Here is a 27,142-nt window from a genome sequence, read left to right as displayed (position 1 = left end):
GTCACTGACATGTACAACTATAATCCTCATGAAGTTTCATAAAATAAGGGAAATGTTACTATTACTACTGTGGAGGGCGCCTCCTTCCTGCTGGCCTTGCCCTGAGCATGAGAGGCTCTTCCTGGGGGAAGCTGAGCTAGGTTATCTTGCAATTCTATTGATTACAGATAGGAGAAATCACTGCAGGAAGGAAATATACATTCATATGTAAACTTAATGTATATATTACATATGTATATAAAATATATATTTGGTTTTAGAAGGGACTTAGGATGATACTGAATACATTTATTTTCTGAAAAATAATCAAGTCCAACTTTTTCTGAAATAGATTTCTGGAACTGTGACTATTTTTTTTCCCAAATTATAGAGCTGATCTGGGGTTAAGAAGGACCTGGACCCACACGTTTGACCACCAAGTCATGTGGTTTTTCTATAAAAGAAATATTATTTAGATTTTATTTCAGCATCTAATTCTAGTTCATCCAGCATCACAAATGCTGGAAATTTATATTAATATTAATCATATTAATGTAAGCAAGATAATTTAGAATAATCTAAAATTATTATTTCAAATTAAAGAAAAGAACTCTGTCAACTCTGTCATAAAGAACTCCCAAATATGACTTTCAGGGCCAAAGAGCATTCCGAGGAAATGGTTTATTATTTTTCATTTCATGTGGATGGAAACCATCTGTTTCCTCAACTCTAGTCACTGAAGAATGTCCCTTAGTGCCCTCTCCTATGCACTTTCTTTCACAGTTTTATTTCTTCTTTTGGTCACATAAAATTGTCAGCATAGGCACCACCCTGGGCCAAGTGGTGGTTTTTTGGAAGGACACAGCTCAGCCCACAGCACCCCCCCCAAACCTAGAGCCCACCAGGGACTGGAAACCTGCCCCTGGTGGTCACGGACCTTCCCATGCGTCCCCTGCACCGTCCCCGTCCCCGCGGGGCCCCACAGTCTCGGAGCCCACACCATAGCCTTACTCCATGCATCGGAGCAAACACCTTAATTATTGCTTCAGAGATTCCTAAAGTCATGTTTGCCTCTATAAAAATGCTGTGGTAAGGCCCCATCCTTTGCATGTTTGTGGTATGTAGAGCTCTGGGTGAGAACTCACCTGTCCTCAGTGGTCAGGGCCTGAAATAAGCCGCTGGCTTCAACTTCCCACCAAGTGCTCTTGCTGCTGTGTGAGCTGCCCTCATAAAATATTTTTTCATAAAAAACAACAAATGTGTTTTTGGAAATGAAATGTGTGACCCTTTCCTGGCTCACTTCCTGATGTAACATTTTCAAGGGTATCACCTCTATGTCCGTGCAGTGCTCTGATGTTGGGATGGACGGTTTCAATCCTTTAATGGCATAGATCCGACAGCAATTCACAGAATGGATTTGCGATGAGACGTGGAGAGTGTGTCCGCATTGTCTCCTACTTACCTATTTACTAGTCTACCTTCCTTTTTTTAATAATGAAAACTCAGTCTCCCTCAGCAACCTGGTGAAGTATGCATTGCTCTGTTTGAATGAGCTTTTAAAATTACTGTCCAAAGTCACAGTCGTCGAAAGTGTTTCCCTACTCAGTAATCACTCATTTTTTGGAAGCTGCAATGTGCCCACATCCGCCTGTGAGCAAAGACGTGCAGGCATGTGCAGGCTTGTGTGGGCCATTGGGTGTCAGCTTAGTTTGCTCAGGCTGCAGAATGCCCCAGGCTGGGCGGCTTAAACCACAGACACGTGTTTCTCATGGTTCTGGAGGCTGGAAGTCCATGATTGAGGCCCCGTTTGAGTCAGTCTGGTGAGGCCCTGCTTCCTGGTTCACGGATGGCACCTCCCGCCGTGTCCTCAACCCTGCAGAGAGTGAGCGTGAGCATGAGCACACACATGCCCTCTGCGGTCTCCATTCCAAGGGCACGGATCCCACTCATGAGGCTCTGCTCTCACGATCTGGGAGAAGATTTCCCCATATGAATCTCTGGGGACACAGACCTCGGTCCACAGCAGATGTCAAGACTGTGTGTTCCTAATTTAACATTAAGCCTGTCACAGGGAGACAATTTGTCATTTTGTGACCTGCAGTGATGTGGGGGTGCTACCTAAACACTTTAAATGTGTTAGCTGAGTTAACTCTTCGGCAGGCCTGGGCTGTAGGTACATTCCCGACACCATTTCTCACGAAGGGAATTAAAGGATGGAGCTGGAGGATTTCCTCTGAGGCCCGGAGCTGGGCTGGCATGCAGGAGTTCTGGCCCCAGAGCAGCCCTCTCCACCTCCTCATGGTGGTGGACTGTGGTATGTTTTCAAAACATTCCACATTCTGACTGTGCTTTTGTTCTGTTTGAGCTTTGTAACACTGTGGCCACTGGCCCAGTGAGGATTATCCTGTTTCCATTACAGGAAGCCAAGGTTCAGGGCAGGCGCATTGCGTGGCAGCCCCGCCTATGGGAGCTGCAGACCTGGCTCCCGAGCCGTTCCCACTCTGTGGCAGCTGTGCTTGCATCCTGAGTTGCTGGGTAGACGACGGCCTTCCTGATCCCGGCAAGGCTTTGTGCATCCCAGGCCTTCTCCCTGGTCGCTTCCGTCTGTCCTCTGTGCAGGCTCCCCCAGTCCCTCTGTCTGGCAGGCAGAAGAAGGGGCAGGTGCCCCTCCTGTCCTCTGTGTAGGCTCCTCCGGTCCTTCTAGTCCCAGGGCATTTATTTCCGCAGTGGTCGGCCCAGCACTCAGCTCTTTCATCGCCTCCTGGACCAGCCATGCACCTGTGCGGCGGTCACCTCCATGCTACAGGCCCCTTCTCACCACTTGGGCTCCGCTGGCCCCAACTGTCCCTTCATCCCTGGAGTCAGTGGGAGCTGACCTCTGAGACTGCCCCACAGTGGGGCGGATCCTGTGTCTTGCCCCATCTTGGAAGCCCACAGTGCGGTTGTCTTACCCAGGCTCTGACAGTGTCTTCAGTAGTCAGAGACTCCCCTTTTTCTTTTTAAAGTCTATGTGTTTTTCATTTAAGTTGGGGCAGAAATGTTGCTTGGTTTTTTGGCCCTATCTTTGTTGGTGAGGTCAGGCCTCTGTGGTGTGCTGAGGACAGGCATGGCGGCGATGCGGCGGTGCCCTGAGAAGACGGTTCTGCTGTGTGGTCTGCGGAGCTGCTACCCGGCCTGTGCGGTGGCTCCTAAAGGAGGTTTAGGGATGCCGAGAGTGATCTGCTGTGATTAAGGAAAGGTGTTCATTTTAACTGAGCTTTGAAGGTTGACTGTGTTTTTTAATTAAATCATTTTTAAATCCCATCACTGAATTTCCCAACAAAGCTTAATTTGAGTTAAAGAAACCTAGTAAGACCTGATTTCTTTTGTACTTTATAAAGACTGCTACATGGACACATAGATCAGAACTCGAGGCTCAGTACAGACTGATATTTAGAAGAAAGCCTGTTGTAGAGAAAGAAAGGTAAAGGTGATACGAATCATTGCGATGCAGTCAAAGGGGATCGTTCTTGCTTGACAGGTGGGAAGCCAGACAGCTGTAACCTTCATGAGAGATTGCACTAAATCTGGAATACTCTCCTGTGGATATACCCAATGACAGGGATATTTATTATAGTAGCAAAAAATTGGAAACAACAGGAAAGTTCTAAAATAGAGGAATGATGAGATGAATTATGTATCAGAGCCTGGCAACGAAAACCATCCTACTGAAGAATATTTAATAACATGAGTAAAATGCTTAAGATATAAAGGTAACTGAAAAATAGATGACTCAAAGCTAAATATAAATATTATTTACATAAAAGACTGATGCTTATGTTTGGATTTTAGACAATTTCTTTGTTTCTTTATACTTTGAAAAATATTGTCCAAAATTTCTGTAGTGAACTCAATATTGAGTTTATAATTTAAAGTTTATAATTTAAAAGCATGTCACAAAGATTATACATGGAAAAATTTATAAATAAGTAGCCTATTCTTATTTATTTAAAAATGATTTTGAAAAATATATCTGAAGGGATTTGCTGTTTCCTAGGGCATTAAAATTACATTGTCTACAAATGTAATTTTTTTGCCATGACATTATAATGTAGACAGTTGTCTTTCACAGGGAATCTTTTCAAGTATTTTGAATTGTAACTGCTTTGTTAATTTAAGGATCTGAAGATCTCTGGAATTCTGCCATATGGATTTGTGTGTTAACTGGATAATAAATTATGCATTATACGGTGGCTTGCCAGCAGGTTGAGGGGTTACACAAAATTTTCTTTTCTGAAGAAAAGGGTACAATAAATAAGCCATGAGTTCTGAGCATTACATACCTGATAATTTTAAGTCTAATAGGAAATGATTCAGGTGGCTTAGTCAGCACATCCCTTAATCTAGAGATTGGCAAGGAGGAGACTGGAGTGAAAATCCACACATAGGTCAGAAGGAGAGCTGCCCTTCTCCCCGGCTTTGATGCGTGGTGGTTATGAATTACTTGGGGTGAGTGTGGAAGGTCTTTTGTAAAAGTGCCATAAGGAAATAAAACATGGCATTTCTGCCTCTGAGAATGGAAAAGGGCAAATATTACACTTCCTTTTTCTCTCAGCCTTGGCGAAGCGGGCTGGGGATGGCTGCAGGTGCCTGAGTGTGACTGCAGATGGGCTTGTGCCACCGTGGAAAGGGCTTTCCCAGGGCAGGAGGGGCCTTGGAGGTCAAGCGTGGGGAGACCAGGAGACAGGACACTGGAGTGCAGAGGCTGCCACTGTGGGGGCATGGCCAAGAATCGGGGTGCTGCTTGGATGGAGAAAGCGGGGTGGGGGGTGGGGTGTCTTTCCTCTCCCTGCCCAGGTGGGCTGTCACATTCTCCTGGAGATGTCCCAGAAAAAGTGGAGCTGCCCAGGGGTGAGATCTGTTTCCTGAGATTTGATTTCTAGGAAGCTCAGGGACCTCCTCATCGGTGGGGACTGGCGGGCGGCCATGGCACCTGGGACATGGGGTGGCTGCCCCCTTCGGCATGGGCTGTGGTTTGAGTCTAGCCTCCTCACTTTAGACCGACACCCTCTCACCTGTAACCTGGGGAGAGCAGCCCCTCCTGATCTCTGTCACTGTTCTCTAAAGCGCACTGTTCTTATAGGGCAAAATGAAACACACAGCACGCGCCTGAAAAGATGGGAAGGTTCTGTAAACTCACGGGAAACACGATCAACAGGGCTTCTGTACGGAATGGGGTAGGGGACTTCCTCCGAAATCTCTGCACTCCTATGTTTACCTCGCTGCCTCACCCTGCAGCTCGCTCCCCTCATCTCAGCATCAGCCTCTCAATGTGTGGTTTCTCGATTTCTTTCCCAAAGGCTACAGGAGGGATGTTCACTGGCATGAACAGATTTGCCTTTTAAAAAGGTCACTTTGGCTTTAGGGTAGAATAAACCAAAAGAGAAAAAACTGAAGGAAATTAGGAAAGAGACTAGAACAGGGATGAAGAACCATTTCATGTCGGAAGCTGCATTAATTTAGCTGTAATCAAATAAGGCTACATTCAGGAAACTTCAATTAAATATACTTAAAAATGTACATCGTTCTGTAAAAATCTAATTACTATGTACTTTATAGTTTCAAAAAATAAAAACTATTTGTTAATTTTACAGATAACTAACCTTTTAATGACTCTATTGTGTCTGCTTTTTGTTGGAAAGCATTTGAACATTTGTTTGCAGCATGGACGTCCAGTTTCAGTTGATCCGCTAGGTGGGTATCAGTCATTTTTGACCTTATGGGGGTCTTGATATGGGTTAGGTAGAAGAATGTAGATTTGCAGCAATAAGTGGTTGAAAAGCAAAAAAGCATTTTGGGGGCATGTTACCAAAGGTGTGGGTATTCAACTGTATTTTTCCGTATTTCAATTGGATCTTTCTTAGTATCAACAATGACTTTAAAATGTCATGTACTTGTACTCATCAGCAAATTGGTATTAATGGATCAACACCTAAGTGGGCATATAGGAATAACATTTATCGGATGTCTAGCAGATGGGAGGGGTAAGGAAAGGATGCACATATACAAACATAATGAGTGAGATGTGCGATGTTTGGGGGATGGTCACACCTGAAACTCTGACTCCAGGGGGGAGAGGGGCATGGGCAATATACGTAACCTTAACATTTGTCACCCCCATAATATGCTGAAATTAAAATAAATATCATGTACTGAGAGCTCAATCAATTCCATTTGTAGTTCTTTAGGCATGTTGGTGATATCAACCAGGTGAGGCTGAAATGCCAGTTTGAATGTGGTGTCATGATTCTCAAAGTCGGTGAAGCTTTTCTTAATTTTTGCCAATTAATTACAAAAGTGATCCATGTAACCAAAAACATTTGTAGCTCCATGATATTTTGAAATAAAAAAAATCATTGGTATTATTTCTGGGGAAGCCATCTGCTTCTAGTGATTATTTTATGTGAAGGTTTATAATTACAAATTTGATTCCTTTTCTAGGGATAAGACTGTTGAGATTTTTTCAAATTGCTTCTTGTGTCAGTTTTTATAAGTTGTGTTTTCCAAGGAAATTTGCCATTTTAATTGGATTTACAAATTTGTGATATAAATTTGTTCACATTATACTCTGAAAATCTTTTAATGTCTGTAGAATCTGTAATGATTTTCTCTTTTCATTTCTAATATTATTACTTTAAACTTTTTTGTTTCCTTGATTAGTTATAATAGAGGTTTATCAATTTTATTAAGTCTTTCAAAGAATAACAATTTTTTGGCTTTTTCAATGATTTTTCTCTACACTCTGTTTTAAAGTTAATATCTTCAACATTTAATTTGGTCTTTATTGTCTATTCTTACTCTAACTTCTTGATGATCAGAATTTTTTCTTTTCTCATATATGCATTTAAGGTTGCAAATATTTTTAATGATCAACTTTAGCAGAATCTCATGAGTATAGATACATAATAATTTCCTGACTTTCAGCTCAGGAGGTTTTCTAATTTCCATTTGATTTATCATTTGACAATAAATTTTTGGAAGTATATTACTTAATTTTGAAATAATTTGCCATATGCTAGTTAGCTTTTTATTATTGAGTTCAAATTTAATTCCACTGTAGTCAGAGAATATATTCTGAATATATTTTAATGATTTTAATAATTGAACTTTGCTGGGTCTTGCTTTAAGTTTCAGCATTTGGTCAGTTTTGGCAAATGTTTTGTGTGCACTTAAAAATTAATTTCTTTTATTCATGGCTTTGGTGGTCCAAAGATATCAATAGGCAATATTACTAATTATCCTGCTCAGATTTTTAAATCCTTATGAATACTTTTTGCTTAATCTGCTTAGTCTATCAAATTTACCTAGATTTATTTACTCTTTTAGCTTTGTCAATTTTTGTATCTTTTAATTTGAAGTCATATATTGGGGCATAAAAATTCATGTTTATCTTCTGGACAAATTCACTTTTTTATCATTGTGAAATAGCCTCTTTATCTCTTTCAGTAATTTTGGCCTCAAAATATGCTTTGCCTGTTTTTAGTATTTATCAGTTTTCCTTGGTGAACATGTGCATGGTATATCTTCTTACATCATTTTCTTTCAGACTTTTCTCTATTCTGATATTTAAGTAGTATTCCTTAATCATATGGTTGTTTTTATTTTAATCTAGTCAGAGCATGTATATTAAATGTAATTCCTGACATACTTGTATTTAAATCTACCATCTTACTATTCATATGTTATTTTTCTACCTATTTTATATTGTTTGTACTTCTTTTTTTGCATTCTGTTGTACTGACAAAAATTTATTTTATTATTCCATGTTTTCCTCTCAATTTGTCACTTGTGTATTCTACTACTGTTCTTCTAGTGGTTTCCCTAGGGACTACCATAGTTTTTGTCAGGTTGTTAGGAACTAACATAAATGGAGTTGTCTTGTCACTTTTCAGACAATGCTAAGACCTAGAAACATTTTAACTCCTTTTATGTCCTTTTGCTTTCTGTTTAGTAATAAGTATTAATTCTATGCACATTCCTAAACTCAGGAAGACATTACCATTATTGTTTTGTGTGGTTGATGTTAATTTAGATTTGATTACCCATATATTTACTTCTCTTTCCTCTTTATTCATTTATTTATTTACTTGTTTTGGTCTGAGATCGAGTTTATCCTCCTTGATAAACTCCCCTGCTTTTTGCTTTAGTGTGGATCACTTGGAAACAAATTCTCTTGATTTTTGTACTAGAAATGTCTTCATTTTGGCTTTCCTTTAAAAAGACGTTTCTCAGCTATCAATTTGGCAGTTGTTTTATTTCAGCTTTAAAGGATGTCATTCCACTGCCTTTTGCCTTTCCCTGTTTTTATTAGGAGGTCAGTGCATCACAGCATTGCTTAATTGTGACATTTAATTAGCTTTTTAAATATTTTCCCATTTTCTTTGGTTTTTAGAAGTTTTACCCTGCTATTTCTAGGCATAGCTTTACATCTATATATTTCAGGTATAGCTGAAATATATAGCTGGGACAAAGGATTTTCTCTCTGAGAATGCAGGGCTGAGGCCGGATCTGTCACTTATTTTTAAAATTCCCTTTGTCATAGGTGCATATTGGTGGTTGTTCACTGTTATAATTAACCTAAATACCTCAGGAGAGATGGGCAGCCCCAGGTGTGTCCACATCCTGTCCACAGGACTGGGTACTGCTCTCTTTGGACATCATTCTAATGTTGGAGAAAGGAAACATAACTGTGAAAATGCTTTATAAGAAATGAAAGTGAGATCATACCTGTCAGAGTCAGAAGTTTAGGGATTTAGAAACTGAAAAAAACCCAATTATCTAAGAATCTGACAAACTAAACATCATTATTTAAAATATATAATTTTAACATCTATTTTGTTAGATAAGTTTTTCTAACTTTAATAGTATTACAGACATGAAAAACATGTAATATTACTTTCTGAGATAATCATCATTCTGTTATATTCTTTGTTTGCATTTGATGTGTTTGCATGCACCTATGTAAAACTACATACACATGAATATGCCATTGATATCATAGCATATACTTGATTGGTAATATGCTTTGTTCATTCGAAACAATGTTAACATTTGTATATTTCATTACAAAGTTTTCAGATCATCATAGGCAATAACTGGCTTATGTCCCATTATGAGTGGATTTTTATTTATTTAACTGCATCACTGTAGGGGAGGAAAAACTTTTGTTCTCTATCCTCTTTTGTTTTTAACTGGAGCCAGTCAAGGAAACTGACAAAAGGTAGTTTAACAGGAGGAGAGACATACAAATTTTAGTTGGTGTTAATGTGTTTACACTCACAGGGTCTACACAGAATAGAAGTGAAAAACTCGAAGCAGTTAGACTTGGGGCCCTAGGTACCATTTTAACAAAGGTGATAATTGTGGAGAAGTGATGGCACGAAGGGAGAGAATTTGGTTTTCTAGAGGATCAATCTGGGAAGGTGGAGATAGAGGAGAAGTAGTGGGAAATAAGGGTTATTTTAGCAAGGTGTGTTTGCAGACCTGGCTCTGTGCCAACCTTGCTGCTCTGGAGACACCGGTGGCGCTCCACTTCCTGGTCCAGGAGGCTGGGGTGGACCCTCCGCAAAGGGACATGTCACCAGCTTGTAGATAGAAAGGAGGAGGCCAGAGAGGCCTCCTGTGCCTGCCGTTCCTCAAAATAGTCCTCACGTCAAAGTGGCATGTTGTTGAGAGGCATATTCTGATCTTCTTCATCCTTGGGAGAAACGTTTCGGTTGTTCTGATTTTTACAAAACTGCTGTTTATACTGTTGCTATAAACTTTTTACATAAACCTTTGACTTCATTTATTGTTATTTTATTAGAATAAACTATTAGAAATAAAATTATAGGATCAAATGTTATGAATATTTTTAAGGGTCTTGATATATAAAGTAAAGGCTGATTATTTTTATTGTTAAATAAATTATTTTTCTTATTATGGGATATAAATTTACTTAAATAATGAGACATTTATGAGAAGTTTTCTCATGCCAGCCTGAATAGCATTATAGTTCATTTTTAATGTCTTCCAAATTAACAATCATATCTTGTTTTAATTTACATTTATTTTCTAGAGAGGCACAATATATGTTCAAATATTTATTGGCTATATTTCTTTCATGAATTTTATTTGTAGAATGAATCCACTTTGCTATGAGAGTGTTAGTGATTTTCTTATGTTTCCTTAGAATTCTTGGTGTATTGTTGATACTAACCTTTCCTATTATCTTTAGAAATATATTTCTGGTTAGACTTTTGCCTTTTTTATTATGCAAATAGTATTTTTAACATATATAAATCATGATATATTTTTAACTTTCCCACTAGAACGTACCATTCATTTACTAAATACTTACAATGCAGAGTTTGATGGGACATCTTACTTCAATGAAATGACATTAAATGCTTAAATGAGATAAAACAGTCTCAGGAGCTATGAGGGACGAGATTATTTTTATTGCATTCCGTTCTCTGGTTCCATGTTTATTTCCCCCCAAACACTATTTTTTGAATGGTTGTGAAAATATAGAGGATGGGTGAGGAAGAAGCTGGTCAGACACAGCTCTGGAGCCCAGAGGAGGCAGAGCCCAGAGGAGGCAGCTTCGTGAGGTACCGGAAGGACCCGTCAGAGCCAAAACAGAGGATGCAGGAGAGACGGGTCTCTGTCTCTTTGCATGTGTGCTGTCTTATGCCTGCTCACTTGGATCCCCGTCCTCCCAGATGTTGGAGCTAAAGGACAAACCCAATACCATACGGCCAAGCCCACATCTGCTGCCTCTCAGTAGCTCTGTCCACAAAGTGGTGCGGGTCCTGGAATAGCCCTGGGACTTGCACTCCATTCGCTTCTGGCACTGGGCTTCCTAAAGGGTGGAGCCCACCACGAAAGCAGTTTCCCCTCTACTGTGTTTGACATTCATTAAAAATTCAAGCCATTCTGTAGACAGTTAAAATGAACAGTGCCTCCTTGACTCTCCTGTGATTCGATTTCCAAGCATTGCTTATGGGAACACGCTTTCTTCTGCTGCTTTGACGTCACCTTGGCGCAGTCCCACCTTCCTTCTGCAGGGACGTGACACTGCGTTTCTAACTCCAGTGGCATGTCAGGCAGCGTGGTTGGTTCCTTGTAGCTGGGTAGAGAATCCAGTCTCAGTCTGAGCATTTCCAGATAATTAGGGTCGTCTTATCTGGAAAGGAAAAAAATCAGCTTTTGGCACTGACTATGCCTAAATCAAAACTTGTCTATAAAAACAGTTTAGTCGGGCTTTGAGATAACATATGGCATGCCTCTTTATAGGCTTTGATTTAATTAGCATGAAACATTTTACGGTTACTCTTTCCCCGCCGTGTGTACAGTAGCAAGCCTGTTGGTTGGATTATTTCATGAAATCTCTTCCCATGGACGGGTTCCAGGGAGACGTTCCAGGAAGGGTGATGTGTACAGCGCTTTCTGAGTTAATCGACCTGTCTTTATCTTCTTATCTGTTTTGCTTCAGAGTCAAATTATCAACTAGCCTTGAGTGAAAGTCACAAACCAGTATCTCCTGCCTTTCACAGGCATATCAGATGTGACGCTGATGAGAATAATTTGTCAACATTAGGCCTTCCCGCGTCGCCAGACCATGAGCATTATTTTAATAGCTCTACTTAGCTATTAGTCTATATAGTCATTAGCTCTACTTAGTGGCAGACACTTGCAATCCTAATTATTAAGAAACACAGTTCAATGTTTTGCAGATCCCATTTCAATGATAAGGTTTCACCAAATAAGGTCTTGATAGATGATGCATCTAGTACTTTCCTTGGCAAAGACATTAAAACCAAGAAACCATGCACTAGTGGCAGTAGACCATATAGAAAATATTCTGTCTACTGCCTCTGCAGAGCTAGTTGCACATTTTCAGTGATCCTATTTTCTAATATTTTTCTTCCTTTGTGTTTTCTTTTCAAAAATAATTTTATTAAAAAAGCATAAACAAGGGGAAGAAATAAGCAAGCAAGCAGAAAAAGAGAAATAAGAAAATAAAAATTTGCATGCTAAAGACATATACCAATATCACACCAGATGGTTTCATTCAGATATTTTAAAGGTGGAACACCTCAAAGTGGTGTCAGGATAATGGTAAATGATGATGAAGTCATTCTAGCAGAGAAAACACACAGCAAAGCAAATGGTGCTAATGTCAGGTTCAAAGAAACTGTTCACCTGTGTGGACCCTCATTTGTCCACTGTCCCATGACTACAGAGCCGCCAGGGCCAGCTGGACAGGTGCTCACACGAGCCCCCAAACAAATGTGTCAGAACATTCTTTTATTTGTATGCCCGTCTGTTCTAACTGATCACAGTGGTAGGTGATGCTTTTAATGTAAATTATTTCCCTTTTTCAAAGACAAGGCAAAGAAAATTAATCAGAACAAAACTCAGTAAGATACTTAAACAAATTTTAATTTTTAATATCTCTTTTCTGCTTGCTTTTTTTTCCTTCTTTCAATACAATTTTAAGAAAAGACAGGAATAGATTTCTCATCTGTAAAAACCCCAACCATCTGCATTGGTACAAGTTCAGGGCAACTTGGAAGTTACTCTTGTGATTGTAATTTTCTTTCTTTTGAATGTACAATAGTAGCACATTGTTTCCCAAAGTTGGGAGGTCAGCAATTTAAGCTCATCCATTGTTACTATTATGTGGAAACATTGGTTTTGAAGAAAGCCACAAGTTCAAACAACACGCTTCACCCTTATGGTTTAGGGTTTGGATGCAGTGGTGATGGTTTCAGGTGAGAAAATCAATGTGCAGGCCTCATCCCAGCTTGAACAGGGACACTGGGGTGGGTCTCGGAGCAGGGGTGGCCCTCCTACTCCAGCTGCCTCAGAAGGTGCTAGGCCCACCGGAAGTTTGAGTACAGCTGCCAGTTGGCTCCTGTCGGCTTGCTGTGGATGTTTGTCTTGTTACCTGGTCCCAAAGGATCCTCGGTCACCCAGGACAGTGCTGTGGCTCTCTCTTAGAGAAGGGAACGTGCTGTCCCCTACCCTGGCTGGTCTGTCCTTGCTCATATTAGTGTTCCTTCATTCTGCCTCACTGCCTGTTCCTGAGGGTGGACACCCCCAGAAGGACAGTGTGTTTCTCCTTCGGGAGTCAGAAGTGTCAACCTCTGAGATCTGTCCAGCCGACTTCCCTCAGGACACCTCCCGAGATCCAGGGAAGGTGCCTTGGCGACTCAGGAGATACCTGGTAAGGGGGGAGAGTGCACGGGGTGGGGGGAGGGCAGGTGTGCTTGGGCTCATGGAGAGGGTTAGGTCATCTGGTGCAGAAGAGAAGGATGTGTTGGGAAAGGAAGAGGGGACAGTGAATGAAGAGGGGGAATTTGGAGCCCCCCCAGTACATGGTTCTGAACACACTCACATGCCAGGGCCAACGCATGGGATCAGGGATGGTGCCGCCTCATTTAAAGAAGCATTTTGGACCCTGTACTGTGAGACGCTTGGCTCTCACTAGAGATCACGGCATTCACAGACTCACGTCTGGAGAAGCGTTGTGCTCCTTGCTGATGCCCTGCACACAGCCTGGGAGAGCGCGTGCAGGGCCAGTGCGCCACCTGTGCATGGGCTTCGCAGACCTGGGCACTGTGTGTCAGTGAGGAGCGGAAGCAACTTCTGCTGCTGCCAGTTTTGTTGGAAGGTGCTGGTGTTTCGGTTGGTTCTGAGCAGTCCCGTCCATGTTGTGCCTTCGAGTTCGGGCAAGATTCTTCTGCCTCTTGCAGAGTGTCGAGCCAGTTTTACCCATTGGCTGGTGTTGGGGTGAGTCTTCCACGGTGCCGATGCTAGTCTGCCGCCCCCCGTCTGCCGCCCCCCGTCTGCCGTGCTGCGCACATACTGCCCAGCCTGGAGTCCAAGGCCGTGTGTGTGTGCGAGGACCGAAGGTGTCTTTCCACAGATGACCATGCTCTGTCCTCTTTGGGAGAAGCTCCCCTGCAGGCTGCTCACTGACGCACCTGACAGTGCTTGGCTTAGCGCAAGCAGGTTCCAGGTGTGTGCTGATGCTTGGGTCTCTGTGTCTCTCCCGACATCTGTGTTCAGTGAAGTTGCCCTATGAAAAATTGAGCATATTTTCAATTGAATTTAGTTCCTGTTTTAGAGAAATGATTCTGAAGTAAAAATCCTATGGCGATTTTTATTGTTCCTGGAGTGGTTTTATCCTCTGCCCTCATGCGGAGCTCACCGGCGGTGTCGCCATCAGAGCGTGTGGGGAGAAAGTGCCTCTCCCATCCTGCGTAGGGCACAGACTCTGCAATGAGACCGCACAGCGCCTGTCGTGCCTGGTAGGTTATAACGATGCAGAGGACAGGATTTGGGTAAAGCATCATAAGACTTGATCTCACACATCTCTCTGTGTTACAGCTGACCCATGTTACTATATATACACATGTACATGTAGACATACACACATAGTGACACACACACATGGATATAGATACAGACACACATACACAAAGAGACACTTATACAGAGACACACACAAACATAGACACACAGATTCATGCATGTAGACACATGCTCATACACAGACACACACACACACACTTGAACACCATAGATGCATATGAACATAGACACATACAGAGACACACACAGACACAGATACACATATGCATACAAACAGACACATAGGAACATTGACATACATGTACACTCACATATGCATATACAGGCAGACACACACATGAACACAGACACACAGAAACACAAGGATACATACACAGATATACACACATTTGTGTACCTTGAAGTAGTTTAATTTTATGACTACACTATGTGTACCTTCCATGAAAGTGGTTCTTGAGGGCCAGATGCCAGAATCCTGCAGGTCTAAAGGTATTTATTAGCATCCTCCGCACCAACATGGGTTTGATGCCAATTCAGTCTGTGCTACAGGGGTACAGATGACCATCCTTACTCTCACTCAGGCTTGTTTGTTTACCGATTGTTGCAACGTCCAAACTACTGAGCTAATATGCTTTCGTTTGTATGCGTAGACTCTTATTACACACCCGGTGAATCAGTTATTAGCTCACTAGATTATGGGCTCAGTGTGAGAGGAACACTATGTCCAGCACAAGCTTGTATTCATACACACACATGCGTGCACCTACACACACACACACACACACACACACATACACATGGCATCCTGAGCCCACGCTGACCAGGCTGCTGCCAGCCCTCTGCCCTCCCGCCACATGGTCTCAGATGGCTGGGACATGGCTGAGCTGTGGTCAAGATACTCGTGTTCCAGAAGAAACAGGGAGGATAAGAAAAACCACAGCCAGTCCCCAAACGCGTCCACAGTGTGGCTCATATGGCTTCTGCTGGCCCTGCTGTCTGCAGCTGAGTCACGCAGCCACAACCAGCTGCCAGGACACTTGGCAAAGCCATTTGTTTTCTGGCCAGCTGAGGGCTTGTGTCCATGCCAGGCTGTTGCTAAGGAGCAGGAGAAGCAATGACACTGGGGACAGCCGGCCTCTGTCTGGGTCTGGCCACTGCCTCTCAGGTCCTGTCAGCTTAGACTGCGTCACTCTGCTGGAGCGCTGGGGCCTGAGTTTCTCCACATTCTGCCCAGGCAAATCCGTCAAGGATGCTGGAGGTAGCCGTGACCTCTGTGTCGCTGAATCCCAGGCCTGCGTGTCCAGCTGTGAACGCTCCCTGAGCTCCACACCTCGCTGGGCATCCGGGGATTTAGTGGACATCTGTGGGGCTCTTTGGCTGCCAACTCTGTGCTCCTCATCACACCATGGCTTTTCCACCTCCTTGACCCTACCTCACATCATGCCATCTTCAAGGGTCTCGTGCTGTGGGACAGCAGTGCTCTTCTGTCATAGGACGCAGACTTGGGTGCTGCCATGGGTTCCTCCCCCTCAGTGCTACCACCAGGGAGTCAGCAAATCCTGTTGCCTTTCCTCTGAAATAGCTGGACTACACCAGCCATTCTCACCTTCCTCACCTGTGGCACTTCCACGGTCAGGGTTTCTCCAGGGCTCCCCCTCTCCAGGTGCCCCAGCCCAGATCCACCATCTGGGGGTGCCTGTGTCCTGGCAGGGCCCCGACTCACGCTGACTCTGCCCCTCACTCTTCCCCATTGCCAGGAAACTCATGATAATGACCCTTCTCCCCCAGCCCCACGCAGTTAGCCTTGGAAACTGCACTCCCTTGTCCTGCTCGGTGCAGATGTTCATTCTTGTTCTCATTCAGGTTGCTACCGGCAGGAGGGAGGGGACAGGAGCCGTTTTCCTTACGTCCAGGGAGAACTGCAGACCCACCAGCATGATCCAAATGGTCTCTTGCAGTCAGGGGAAAACAGAACTCGTGGTCTTTCTAGTGAATGGTCCTTATGGGGATGGTCTGACCCAGCCAGGGCCCTCTGCAGTTTTAAAGTCCTTTAAAGTCCTCAGGGGCTCCCAGCACTCTTGGATGGGATCCAGCAGGGCCTGTGAGGCCCTTGAGGCTCTGCCTGAAGACCCCTGCCCTACTCTTGGCCCTTCCCCCAGGGCTCTGCACAGCCTGAGCCCTCCCCTGCCCGGCCCCCCCAGCCCGGTCCCTTCTGCCCAGCCTGGGCTCCCCCTCTGTCACACTCCTCCCCCAGGACCAGTGTTCCCCCCCAAGTTCTGGTCCAACCTCTGTCCCAACCCCCACCCAACCCCGCTCCCCATCCCAGCAGCAGTGAGCCTAGCAGGCCACTGTGTGTATCTTGAGGCTCTTCTAAGTTATGGTTCCTTTTTGGCAAATGTACTATAAAAATATGATTTTTAATATTCTGATAAAATAATGATAGGTTCCTAATAAAAACAACACAAGATAACCTAATGGAGAGTGTCAGCTACTGACATGCGCCTGGCACTTCATGATTTAAACAGCCTTTTCAAAACACTGCTGTACGTGGATCAGAGATTAGGGGGGCTCATGGCTCATGTCCACTGTGCTCATGGCGCCCGTGCTGTGTCAGGGGCTCCCCAGGTTCCGTCTCATTGAGTTTGCTGGAAACCCCCTATATGGTAAAAATTATCATCCACACATTTTTTGGCTTCAGTAATATCTGAAACTGCACAAGAGAGAGATTCCAGCTTCGCAGATGAGGACATGTGTAGCAGAGAGATTGACTTACCATCCACACTGACAGAGCTGCAGTTCACATGATTCAGCCTGTGTGTGTTTCCTAATAGGCCACGCTGCTGTGTGTTCACAGCTACATATGTGAAGTTCACGTGACTTAAACCACATTTGGTCAGTCTAAATTTGCCAGTTAAAATAAGCCATATAATTATTTTGTGATGAACATTTTCAATTTTTTAAAAAGAGACAATATGAAAAAATTGACACTATTATGCTGCATTACACTGAGAAAGAAGCAGACATCATTTCATGTGTGTATATGCGTCTGTGTATATGTATATATATGTGTGTATATGCATCTATATATGTGTGTATATGTGTGTGCATCTCTGTGTATGTGTACATATGCATCTGTGTGTATGTGTGCATATGTGTGTATATGCATCTCTATGCATATGTGTACATGTGCATATATGTTTATATACATCTGTGTACATGTGCATGCATGTGTATATGCATCTGCGTGTATGTGTGCATATATGCATGCATATGCACCCCTGTGTATGTGTGCATATATGTGCATGTGCATCTGTGTACATGTCCATATATGTGTGTATCTGTGTATGTATATATGCATCAGTGTGTATGTGTGCATATATGTGTATATGCTTCTGTGTACATGTGCCTATATGTGTGTGCATCTATGTATGTGTGCATATATGTATTCATGTGTATGCATCTGTGTGTATGTGTGAATATATGTGTGTGTATATATGCATTTCTGTGTGTATAGGTATGTATTCTATTATCCCCCTCAAAATATAGTATATCTTAAAATGTTTCATTTACATTTGAGAATGCCAATTTTTACTTTATATTTGATTTACAATATGTATCATTGTACCTTGAATAATTTTGGGTTATTGATTAATACATAATTATACATTTATAGGGGTGTGTATGAGTGGCTCTCTAAAAATGATATTTTCATATGTATTATGGAAATTACCCTCTTTTAATGAATTTGGGCAATAACAATAAAATGATTGGCTCTACATAGAACTTACTATATTTTTACCAAGGTGTTTAAACCCACAGACTGCCATCTGTGACTGCACGTTCCCGTGTGATGCGTGCTGGTTAGACGCAGCTGCGCCTTGTGTGAGCTGCAGGACATACAGCCTGTTGGTCCTCGTGGCTCAGAGTCATACAAACCCCTTCACGTTTCTGTTGGTGATTCCGTCCACGCCGACGACGGTAAAGTTTGTTTTCTTGTGTATCAATCACTTTAGGGGTCACTTTAGTGGGATCCTTACCTCCCATTTCCCAAAGGACATGTGTAGAAGGTCGGCCCTCATCCATGGAGCTGAAACTGACTAAAATCAAAGGAAACTTGCTTGGACTGACCTTCTTCAAAGGTACGAAACTTTCTGTATGTTTTGTTTTCCTTTTATTTCTGCAAAGAAGAGAATATATACAGGTTAACATTGATGTTGGTGATTCTTATCTGAGAGACAGTGCAAAAGCAGAACTTGTCATTCGCCACTTTTGAGGGATTTGTGTGATTTTTAAAAGGATATCTGATGTAAAAATATACAGAAAATGTTGAGGTCCCTAAATTTAGTTGAAACTATTGTAAATTTGAGGAATTTGTTTTGGTTCTTGTTCCATCTGTGAACTCAAATGACCACTTTATGTGTCTCGAGCGTCTGGCAGTGTTTAGTCCTTTAAGGAAGCTGTTGTGACTAAACAACATGAGGAAAGGTCTCGAGCATGGTGGACGTGATGTTGAGGAAACTGTTCACTGCCGGAGCTGGTCCATGCTGCAAGATCAAGAGCACATGGCAGCCCAGGGCTACCAGGATGCATTGTGCATCCACAGGCAGTCATGACAGTGACAAAAGTTTGTGCTCAGAGCTTGGCTTATGCAAGACACTGAATTCATAGTTATTTGAGTTTTTAGTGAGATGCGCAGCGATTAGATATCTCATGGACAGGTACTGGACCGGTACAGGACCGGTGCACTCTTTTGTGTATTTAATTTCTCTATATAGATTTGGGTGTGTGAGGGAGAAAATACCCATGTTTATCAAAGGTACCTCTAAGTGGGAACGGTGAGATACTTTGGCTGTTTTAAATACGCTTTCATTCTGCACGTGGCCAGCACAGTTATTCGGAACTCTGGTTATATGACTTCAATCATGTGTTGAAAATTTCTAGTGAAGTATTCAAGGAGCTAATGAAACCTTGCTCTGTGTTTATGGAACATCTCGAACGAGGTTAAACAAAGCCCCAACCTTGGTGTCTGCAGATTGCTTAACCCCCGGAATGACCAGTTTGACCGCAGACATTGGGGCTTGCATGCGGCTCCCACCTCCCTGCTGAGATTAAAGTGAAATCAAAACTGAGCATCTGCTCACCTGCTTGGGACGCCACAAGGCATCACTCAGACTCGAGGGTGGAGTCACCTACGGTTACTGTCCATGGTGCGGATGATACTGGCTTGGTGCTGTGTCTGCCAGGACAAAGCTGTCATCTCCTGTGGCCCAGAGCTGACACAGCTGGTCCTGAGAGTTCCAGGTCATACTCTCACTGCAGCATATGGCCTGGCAATGTGAGATTTGGGCTGTTACTTGGACGTAGGCAGTTCACAGTAGAGAACGTCCATTTTTCAACCTGGTAGAAACCTGAGCATAGTGTGACGGCTTTGATCTGCGCTTCTGGAGATTCAGTGACTTATAGGTCCTGGTGCCGGTTCTTTGGGTCCTCATCCTCCACCAGTGCTGGGAGGGCAGCCCCCACCCCAGGCCCTAACATTTTCTGGGGTGCAGGTGCCTGGGTGTGTGTGAACATGTGCAGAAGTTTCTCTAGCCTCGGAGATTTCTTATTATAGACCAATAAGGATGTAGCACATATTTCTTTGCTTTGGATGCCTTTATCGTATGCATGTTATTTTGCCAGTTGCATGGTAGCAACTTAGTTCTTTATGCAGACCCTAGAAGAGATGCTGCTCTCAGTTGGGCACCACTGGTTTTTACTTAAATTTGTGTGCCTAATAACACTAACTCCGGGACAGTGAAGACTGTAAAGTCAGCGTGGCGCAAATTAAAATGTGCAAGGCTGTGCTGAGCCCTGGGTCTTCCCACGGCAGAGCCTGTCGGGAAAGCGTAGCAGGTGTGGTTTGTCCAGCTTGAAGACCAGCGCATGGCTGTGTTTGCAGTCTGGCTGTGCTCCTTGTGTGAGTCTAACTCTAGCAGTCAGGTGAGTAACTGAAGACTGGGACTAGTCCATGTTTCCATTTAATGAATTATTTCTTCCCCATAACTACAGCAAAAGTGGCCAACCAAGACATTGGTAAATGCATTCTCTCATTGTGTGGGACCATTTTAGTGCATTTATTTATGTCCAATTTCTTGCTAAAGGTATTTAAGGAAGTGATAAGACACTTAGCATATTATAGTAGGTTTAGTCTTGTGGTTATTATTACTAAATTATCGATGTTAATAAATTAAGAGAAGGTCTCACATTTATTAACAGTTTGCATTATGGCAACCTGTAAAGATGCCTGCTTCTCCCACGATGCAGAGATCTCCTCACGGGTGGCACCACTCACTGACTTTTACATATATGGACTGACTGACTGACTGTCACTAGTCCGGGGCCTGAAACTCAACAGGTGCTAACTGGGTATTGTAGGGAAGTAAATGCTGAGTGGACAGGTGGATTTGTTGTGGGCAGTGGGAAAGACTTTATGGAGCTTCGTGACACACTGGTCAAAGTTCTCTCTGTTACGGAGATCAGAGGCTTGAACACCTGCAGAGTTCTTGGGGACTGTGCAAATGGCTACAGTGAGGGACATACTCCCCCTCTGCGTGGGAGCTGGGCACAGGGCGAGGACCTCCCTGCAGATGCACGTCTGACCACATGTTAGAAAGCCAGCCACGCCCCTGAGCACCTGCCAGGTCTGCCCCACAGAAGGAGCCATGGTGGACGAGGCAGCAGCACTGAGAGCATGGGAAGGGGGGCTTGAACAACTGCAGAGCGGTGAAGCCTGGGCCACGGGTCAGATGCAAGAACCCATGTTGTCTCTGTTTCTGAGAATGTGGCATCAACCCCGTGGAGACAAACAAAACCCTTCACCCCAGGAGCAGAGGCCCGTGTTCGGTTATGAAGAGGCACCTGCGTGTCTCTCAGAGTGGCTGGCATGTACTGCGTGCTGCAGCAGGGACCCCCTGTGAACAGGACGGTGTCCCTCACTCAGGCTCATGACTGAGAAGGGAGTAAATGTGGTCAGGCGGGTGTCATAGCTGCCCAGGGCCTGTGCCGAGGAGCTCAGTTCCAGGCCTCCCCCGAGATGTCCCAGACCAGCGGCCTTCGAAGGAAAACCAGACCCTGCCCTCGTTGGTTCTACTCCATTCAAGTCCATGACCTGGGGCAAGATTTCTAGGGCAGGAGCCAGGGAGGAAGACTTCCCGGGACAGGGACTGGACGTGGCTTGGAGGCGGGGAGACGCAGCTCATCCATTTTGAATGAAGAGCAACACTGTTATTCACTTACTCGTTTAGCAAATATTTGCGTAGTGATTACTGTGGATGGTGTCTGAGTAGATGAGTCCAAACCCATCAGACTCTTGCTTCTAGCAGTTTTAAATCGAGCAGTGGCTGAAACACAACATGCACCGACGATGGAGATATCTTAGATGCAGGGGAAGAACATTGTTTTCAGTAAAGGAAAGCGAATCAATTATAGCAGTCTAGTTCCTCTTGTTGGAAAAAACTATGCAACTCACTCACTTGCATCATGAGGAATAGAGATGATAAATACAGAAAAAATGAGGTGGGTTTTAAACAAGTGCCTGTGTCACATCCTTCTCCCCATCCTGCCACCTCCCAAGTCCCCAGGGGTCAGGGGTCACCCAGTGTTTGTGTGATCTGGATGCCGTGTCTGTAGTACCTCTTCAGCCGGGATTGAGGCTGCATGAAGATGTGGCGTGTTGATCATGTAACTCAGGATCCAATCTGACCTCTGACAGTGGGAGGGTTTGCCCAGGACTAAGGCTGCATGAAGATGTGGTGGGTTGACCATGAAATTCATGATCCAGTGTGATGGTGTGGGAGGGTCTGCCCACTGTCACCTCCAGGGGACTGGGCACAGCCTGCTGGGTGGGACGAGGAAGGACAGTGTTTCACCTCTCCTCTTGCACACACAAATTGTCCTATTATGCTGACTGTTCTATAGAAGGTAGAACATTTGTGAGAAATGTCCCTGCAATTTTATGGTGTGTTTATTTCTTCAATTATTTTATCCTTTCTAATAATACTGAGTCTCTTATCAAGATCCTATAGCAATTTAATTTCTCAGGTTCAAAAAATGCCTGATTTAATAATTCCACATTGCAAACATATATCATAACATCACATTGTAACCTCTATAAATTATGAAATTATTATTTGTCAAAAAATAAAACTAAAAAATAGGTAAAATTCATATACGATCAAGAAATGGTCTCTGGTAAACATAAGTATAGTTTCATAGTTTTTCCCATGTGGATAATGATAATGGTATTTAAGTAGCTTATGAGTTTTGAAAACAAAAAAATAAACATTTATAAAAGCCTCCTGACTGATGTGACCAAAAAAAAAAAAGAAAAAGAAAAAGAAAAAGAAATTTAAAAAAAAGGAAATGTATCAAATTCACAAGAATAAATCACTCACAGGTTTTGATACCATGAGATTCATCACAAACCTCTTGGCCACAGCAATTTCAGGAGGAGGAGAGAAGTGATTGTCCTGCTCAAATCAAATCACACTGGGACACAGGTCTGTGCACCTCCCAGGGGGCTGTGGAGCAGAGGACAAGGCAGAGAGAGGAGTGAGGTTGGTCAGAGGCAGGGGCACTGCTCAAGCTGGGCAGGACTTTATGGGCAGCAAACTCATGGAGTTTCTGGAAGGATAAGTAGGATTACAGTAAGTTATATCCCCTGGAGAGCCCAAACAGGAACTACAATAAGTGGCTCAAATTGAATAAATACTGAAAATATTTACTGAAAACAGGAGTGACATTACACTGACAGAGGGCTCAGGGCTCAGGGAGGCTCTAAGTGAGGCTGGAGCTGGGTATTGAAGAGTGAGTTAGGAATTAGATAAATTGTCCAGAATTCTGGGAAAAAGGAAAACAGGAATAAAAGGTGCTGTTCTATAGGGGGTATATGATAAGTTGACACACATACACATCATAATCATCAGCATGGCCACTTCCATCATCACTAGTACCATCACCACCATCATCTCACCACTATCATCATCACATCACCATCATTATCATCACCATCATCACACCACCAACATTATCACCAACACCACCAACATCATCACCATCACCACCGTCATCACCACCACCATCACCAACATCATCATACTACCACCAGCATCACCAGATGGTGATGATGGTGGTGATGCTGGTGGTAGTATGATGATGTTGTCTCTTTCCAGACAGAGCACCGTCTCATTCCTTTCCACATTCTCAGGAAGTAACAGAGAGACAAGAACCAGATGCGCCACTGAGTTAGACAGGACCAGCACTTCCCACACCATGGAAGCAAAGCCACGCACTGAGAACTCAGGAAGCACGCAAGCCGGATTCTGCACAGTCATGGACTGGTTTTAGAGACTGGGAAAAATCTCTGAGGGCTAGAAATCATTGTAGGTATTGCATTAATGCTTTTTAATATATACTTACCTTGATGCCTTATAACAATATGGCCAGTGTCATCTGTTACATGTAGTCCATGGTCCTGGTTTCCTTGCTGCCATGGGCACGTGGCCAGGGCTCTGCAGATGAAGGATGTTAGTGGTGCCTTCAGATCCCTCCCGATGGCCCAGCATTCTGACTGGTCATGTGTCCCACAGTTGCACTGTGTTTTAGGTTCCTTGCCAGTGGCCATATATTTATTTATCTTTTCTCCTTATGCTCCTGGCGGAGCTTTTGCTCAGAGAGGTGTTATGTCATCAGCCTCGCTGTGTCATCAAGTCTGCATGGCCTCCTGGCCAAGCACCACCATCTGTTGTCGAGGAGCCTCCTGACTGTCCCTGGATTTGGGGCAGATGAGGTGACAGGTTTCCCATGGGCAGGTTTCCCACCCCTGAAACGGGGCATCGGGGTCAGATACTAGCAGGGTGTTTGGGTTTGCAATTGTGTCGCTTTATTTATTACTCTCAGGCAACACTTGTTTCATTACATTTCATTTCAAAGAAAATAGACAAAGTCTATCTCAGTTCATTTGTGCGGCTATAACAAAATACCTTAGACTGGTTCATTTATAAATAATAGAAACTTATCTCTCATGGTTCTAGAGGCTCAGTGTCCAACATCAGGGTGCCAGCAGACTTAGCGTCTGGCGGGGGCTGCACTCTGGGTCCCGGATGGTGCCTTCTCTGTGTCTGCATAGGGCAGAGGGGAATGGTCTCTCTGTGGTCTCTTTTATAGAGTCCTTTTATAATCCCACTCGTGAGGCTGTGCCCTCATGACCTCATCACCTCCCGAAGGCCCTGCCTCCTCATGCCAGCACCTTGGGGGTAAGGATTTCAATGGAGAACTTGGGGGGACACAGACATTCAGACAACAGCAATGCCCTAGGAAGCATCAATTGATGCTGCGTGACTCACGTGTTGCATGGAATGTCCACAGGAAAGGTCCATGTGTGACTCACATGTCGCATGGACTGTCCACAGGCAAGGCCTGTGCGTTGGGCCAGCCATGGCCAGTGCCTCTTCGCTCAGGGCGCAAGGCATTTGCATCTGCACTAAGGGTGTCAGAATGTGGTCACTGCTCTTGGACCCAAAGTTGAATAAATAAGTCACAACAAGTAGGGCTTGGCCCCCTCACTGACTCTGTGTTCCCATCACAGCTGTGGCGACATCCTTAGTAAGACAGCCAAGTGTAAATATCAGCTAACGTGGATGAGCACAGCTTTTGGTTTCATCTAGAATTTAATGAAATGCAATTTGTTGGCAGAGTTAGGCATCTGTTTTGCTTTTCTTCAGGTGAACATAAGTACCGTTTAGTTTTGCCTGGATTCTGAATTATCAACTCAGTTAACTCTCAAGCCCACCTTGAATGGATTTTGGGAAATGCACAAAGTGTAGACGTTTTAGCAACCTCAGGGCAACAGTTTTCTTCCACTTTGGTAAAGAAGAATCGTATCCATGACAATTCCCTGCTCATCGCCAGTGGAACTTTGACCCCTCTGGTGTCTTGTAAGCGGAATGGATCTGGGGGGCAGCCTCCTGTCGGGGTGTGGTCCCACTGGGATGCTCTTTCATCCAGGAGGGGCAGCCCCGCCCTGGCCCAGCTCAGCCCTCTGGGCCTCTGCCCCCTAGAGCTGTACCTCGGCCCACACTAGTTTCCAGTGCCCTGAGGATTTATTTTATGCCACTGCTGTAAAACATCCAGCTTCTACCAGAAGTTAAGTTTTAAGAACACATACTCACTTAAACTGGTTTTAAAAGGAAATATAAAGTGGCTTTTCTGCACCTTTGTGTACTTACCAAAGAGCCTAGAGTGTTCTATGGACTTAGTTTTTTTAATCCCTCAAGCTTCCAAGGAAAGTTAATGCGGCTAGGTAGTGTGGCTCCTGTTTTGCAATGTGAGAGGTGTGATCACCTAATATTTCACAGACTTTAGACACAGAGTTGGGGTGAAAGCAGCCCCACTCACCTGGCCTCGCCAGAACCAGCAGGCGGCTGCCCAGGGCAGGGCCGCGTCTGCAGGGCTGGGTGCGGCAGACACAGCCTGTTCTTGAGCAGTGAGATGCCTGCGTGTTCCCAGCCTTTCACGAAGGCTCAACACTGTGCTTTCCACGCCTGCGGCAGAGCCCGTGAGACTCCCAAGACATCCTGCTGCTCCAGTGGCCCGATGGCTAGGGGACAAGTCCTGCGTTTTTCTCTAAATTTCTTTTCAGTCTGGCAGGTGAAATAAATATGGCACTGTGCTGTAGATCAGCTCTCTGAGTTTTACATAAGTCTGTTTCTCTATGTGAACTGCAGTCATAATTTGTGTTTAAAAGTGCATTAAATGATACTAGAATATCAGATACTACATTAATGCACACTTACACAGAGTTGTAATATTTTTATGAAATATAAATGGGAGTATAAAATTTGTGAACTAAACAATAAAAATATTTTAGGGTTCAAAGCGAAGCATACGTTTAAATTTATAACCAATTATTGTCAAGAAGAGATTGAAAAATATGCAATATATAACAGTAGCTAAAGCGTACAAATAATTATATGAAAACAAAATGACTAGTATATGGAAAATTAAAGCATTTCCCTAGAAATGAAGATCATATTCTTGTTGGAGAAAATGTAATTAAAGTACTTGGTGTTTTATCCTAGCCAATTAAAGTGAAAACAATATGATTTGTTTTTATTTGAATGGAGGAAAACTTGTGAAGAGTTACTTAGTATTTATATTATATTTCTATCAATTCCATAAAGTCAAATAAATGTGTCACAACAGGTATGCCTTCACAGTGGCGTGAACTTGCTTTTCTTTCAAAAGGAGGACCTAAATTATAATTTTGTCTAAAGCCATATTTGTTTTTTTCAATTGACTTATAACTTACATACAGTGAAACACTCAGTTATTGGTCATGCACCTGCCCAGGTAATCTGCATTCCAGTCAGTGCATGAGCTTGTCCACACTCCAGAAAATTCCCAGTTAGGGCCTCAGAATTCCCAGTTAGGCCCTCTGGTTTCTGTCTCCACAGACCGCCCGGCCTCAGTTTAACGCAAGAGCCCGTGTGTGCTGCTTACCCTGTGTGTAAGGCAATATACTTACTGTGCCTTCCGTGGTCTGTGGAAAAATTAATGTAAATTCGGTTCCGTTGTTTGGTCTTCAACACAGGAGTGACAGGCACCGCTTTCGTCCTCCACGACCTCCATGTCAGGTGACCTCTGTGCCGTCCGTGCAAACCCAGAGTGGACTACTCTTGTTCCTTGCACACGAATGTGGACAGGAGTCAGGGTTTTAGGT

General features: G+C 43.6%; 1 protein-coding gene across 2 annotated transcripts in view; it reads left to right on the top strand.

Annotated features, from left to right (window-relative positions):
- Positions 1-27,142, top strand: part of DLGAP2 (DLG associated protein 2) — a 531,153-nt gene that overhangs the window by 215,305 nt on the left and 288,706 nt on the right. Inside the window, exon 1 of one of the 2 annotated variants that reach the window (XM_012788824.3) lies at positions 17,991-18,521. The exons of the other annotated variant lie outside the window; for it this stretch is intronic. Within the exon in view, the coding sequence (XP_012644278.2) occupies positions 18,464-18,521 (58 nt within the window). The 5' untranslated portion in view covers positions 17,991-18,463. Of the gene's footprint in view, positions 1-17,990; positions 18,522-27,142 lie in introns of those variants that run through there. 2 annotated transcript variants of the gene reach the window in all.

This window comes from Microcebus murinus, chromosome 24, assembly GCF_040939455.1.
Source record: "Microcebus murinus isolate Inina chromosome 24, M.murinus_Inina_mat1.0, whole genome shotgun sequence".
Taxonomy (NCBI): Eukaryota; Metazoa; Chordata; class Mammalia; order Primates; family Cheirogaleidae; genus Microcebus; species Microcebus murinus.
This window is presented reverse-complemented; position numbering and strand designations above follow the sequence as displayed.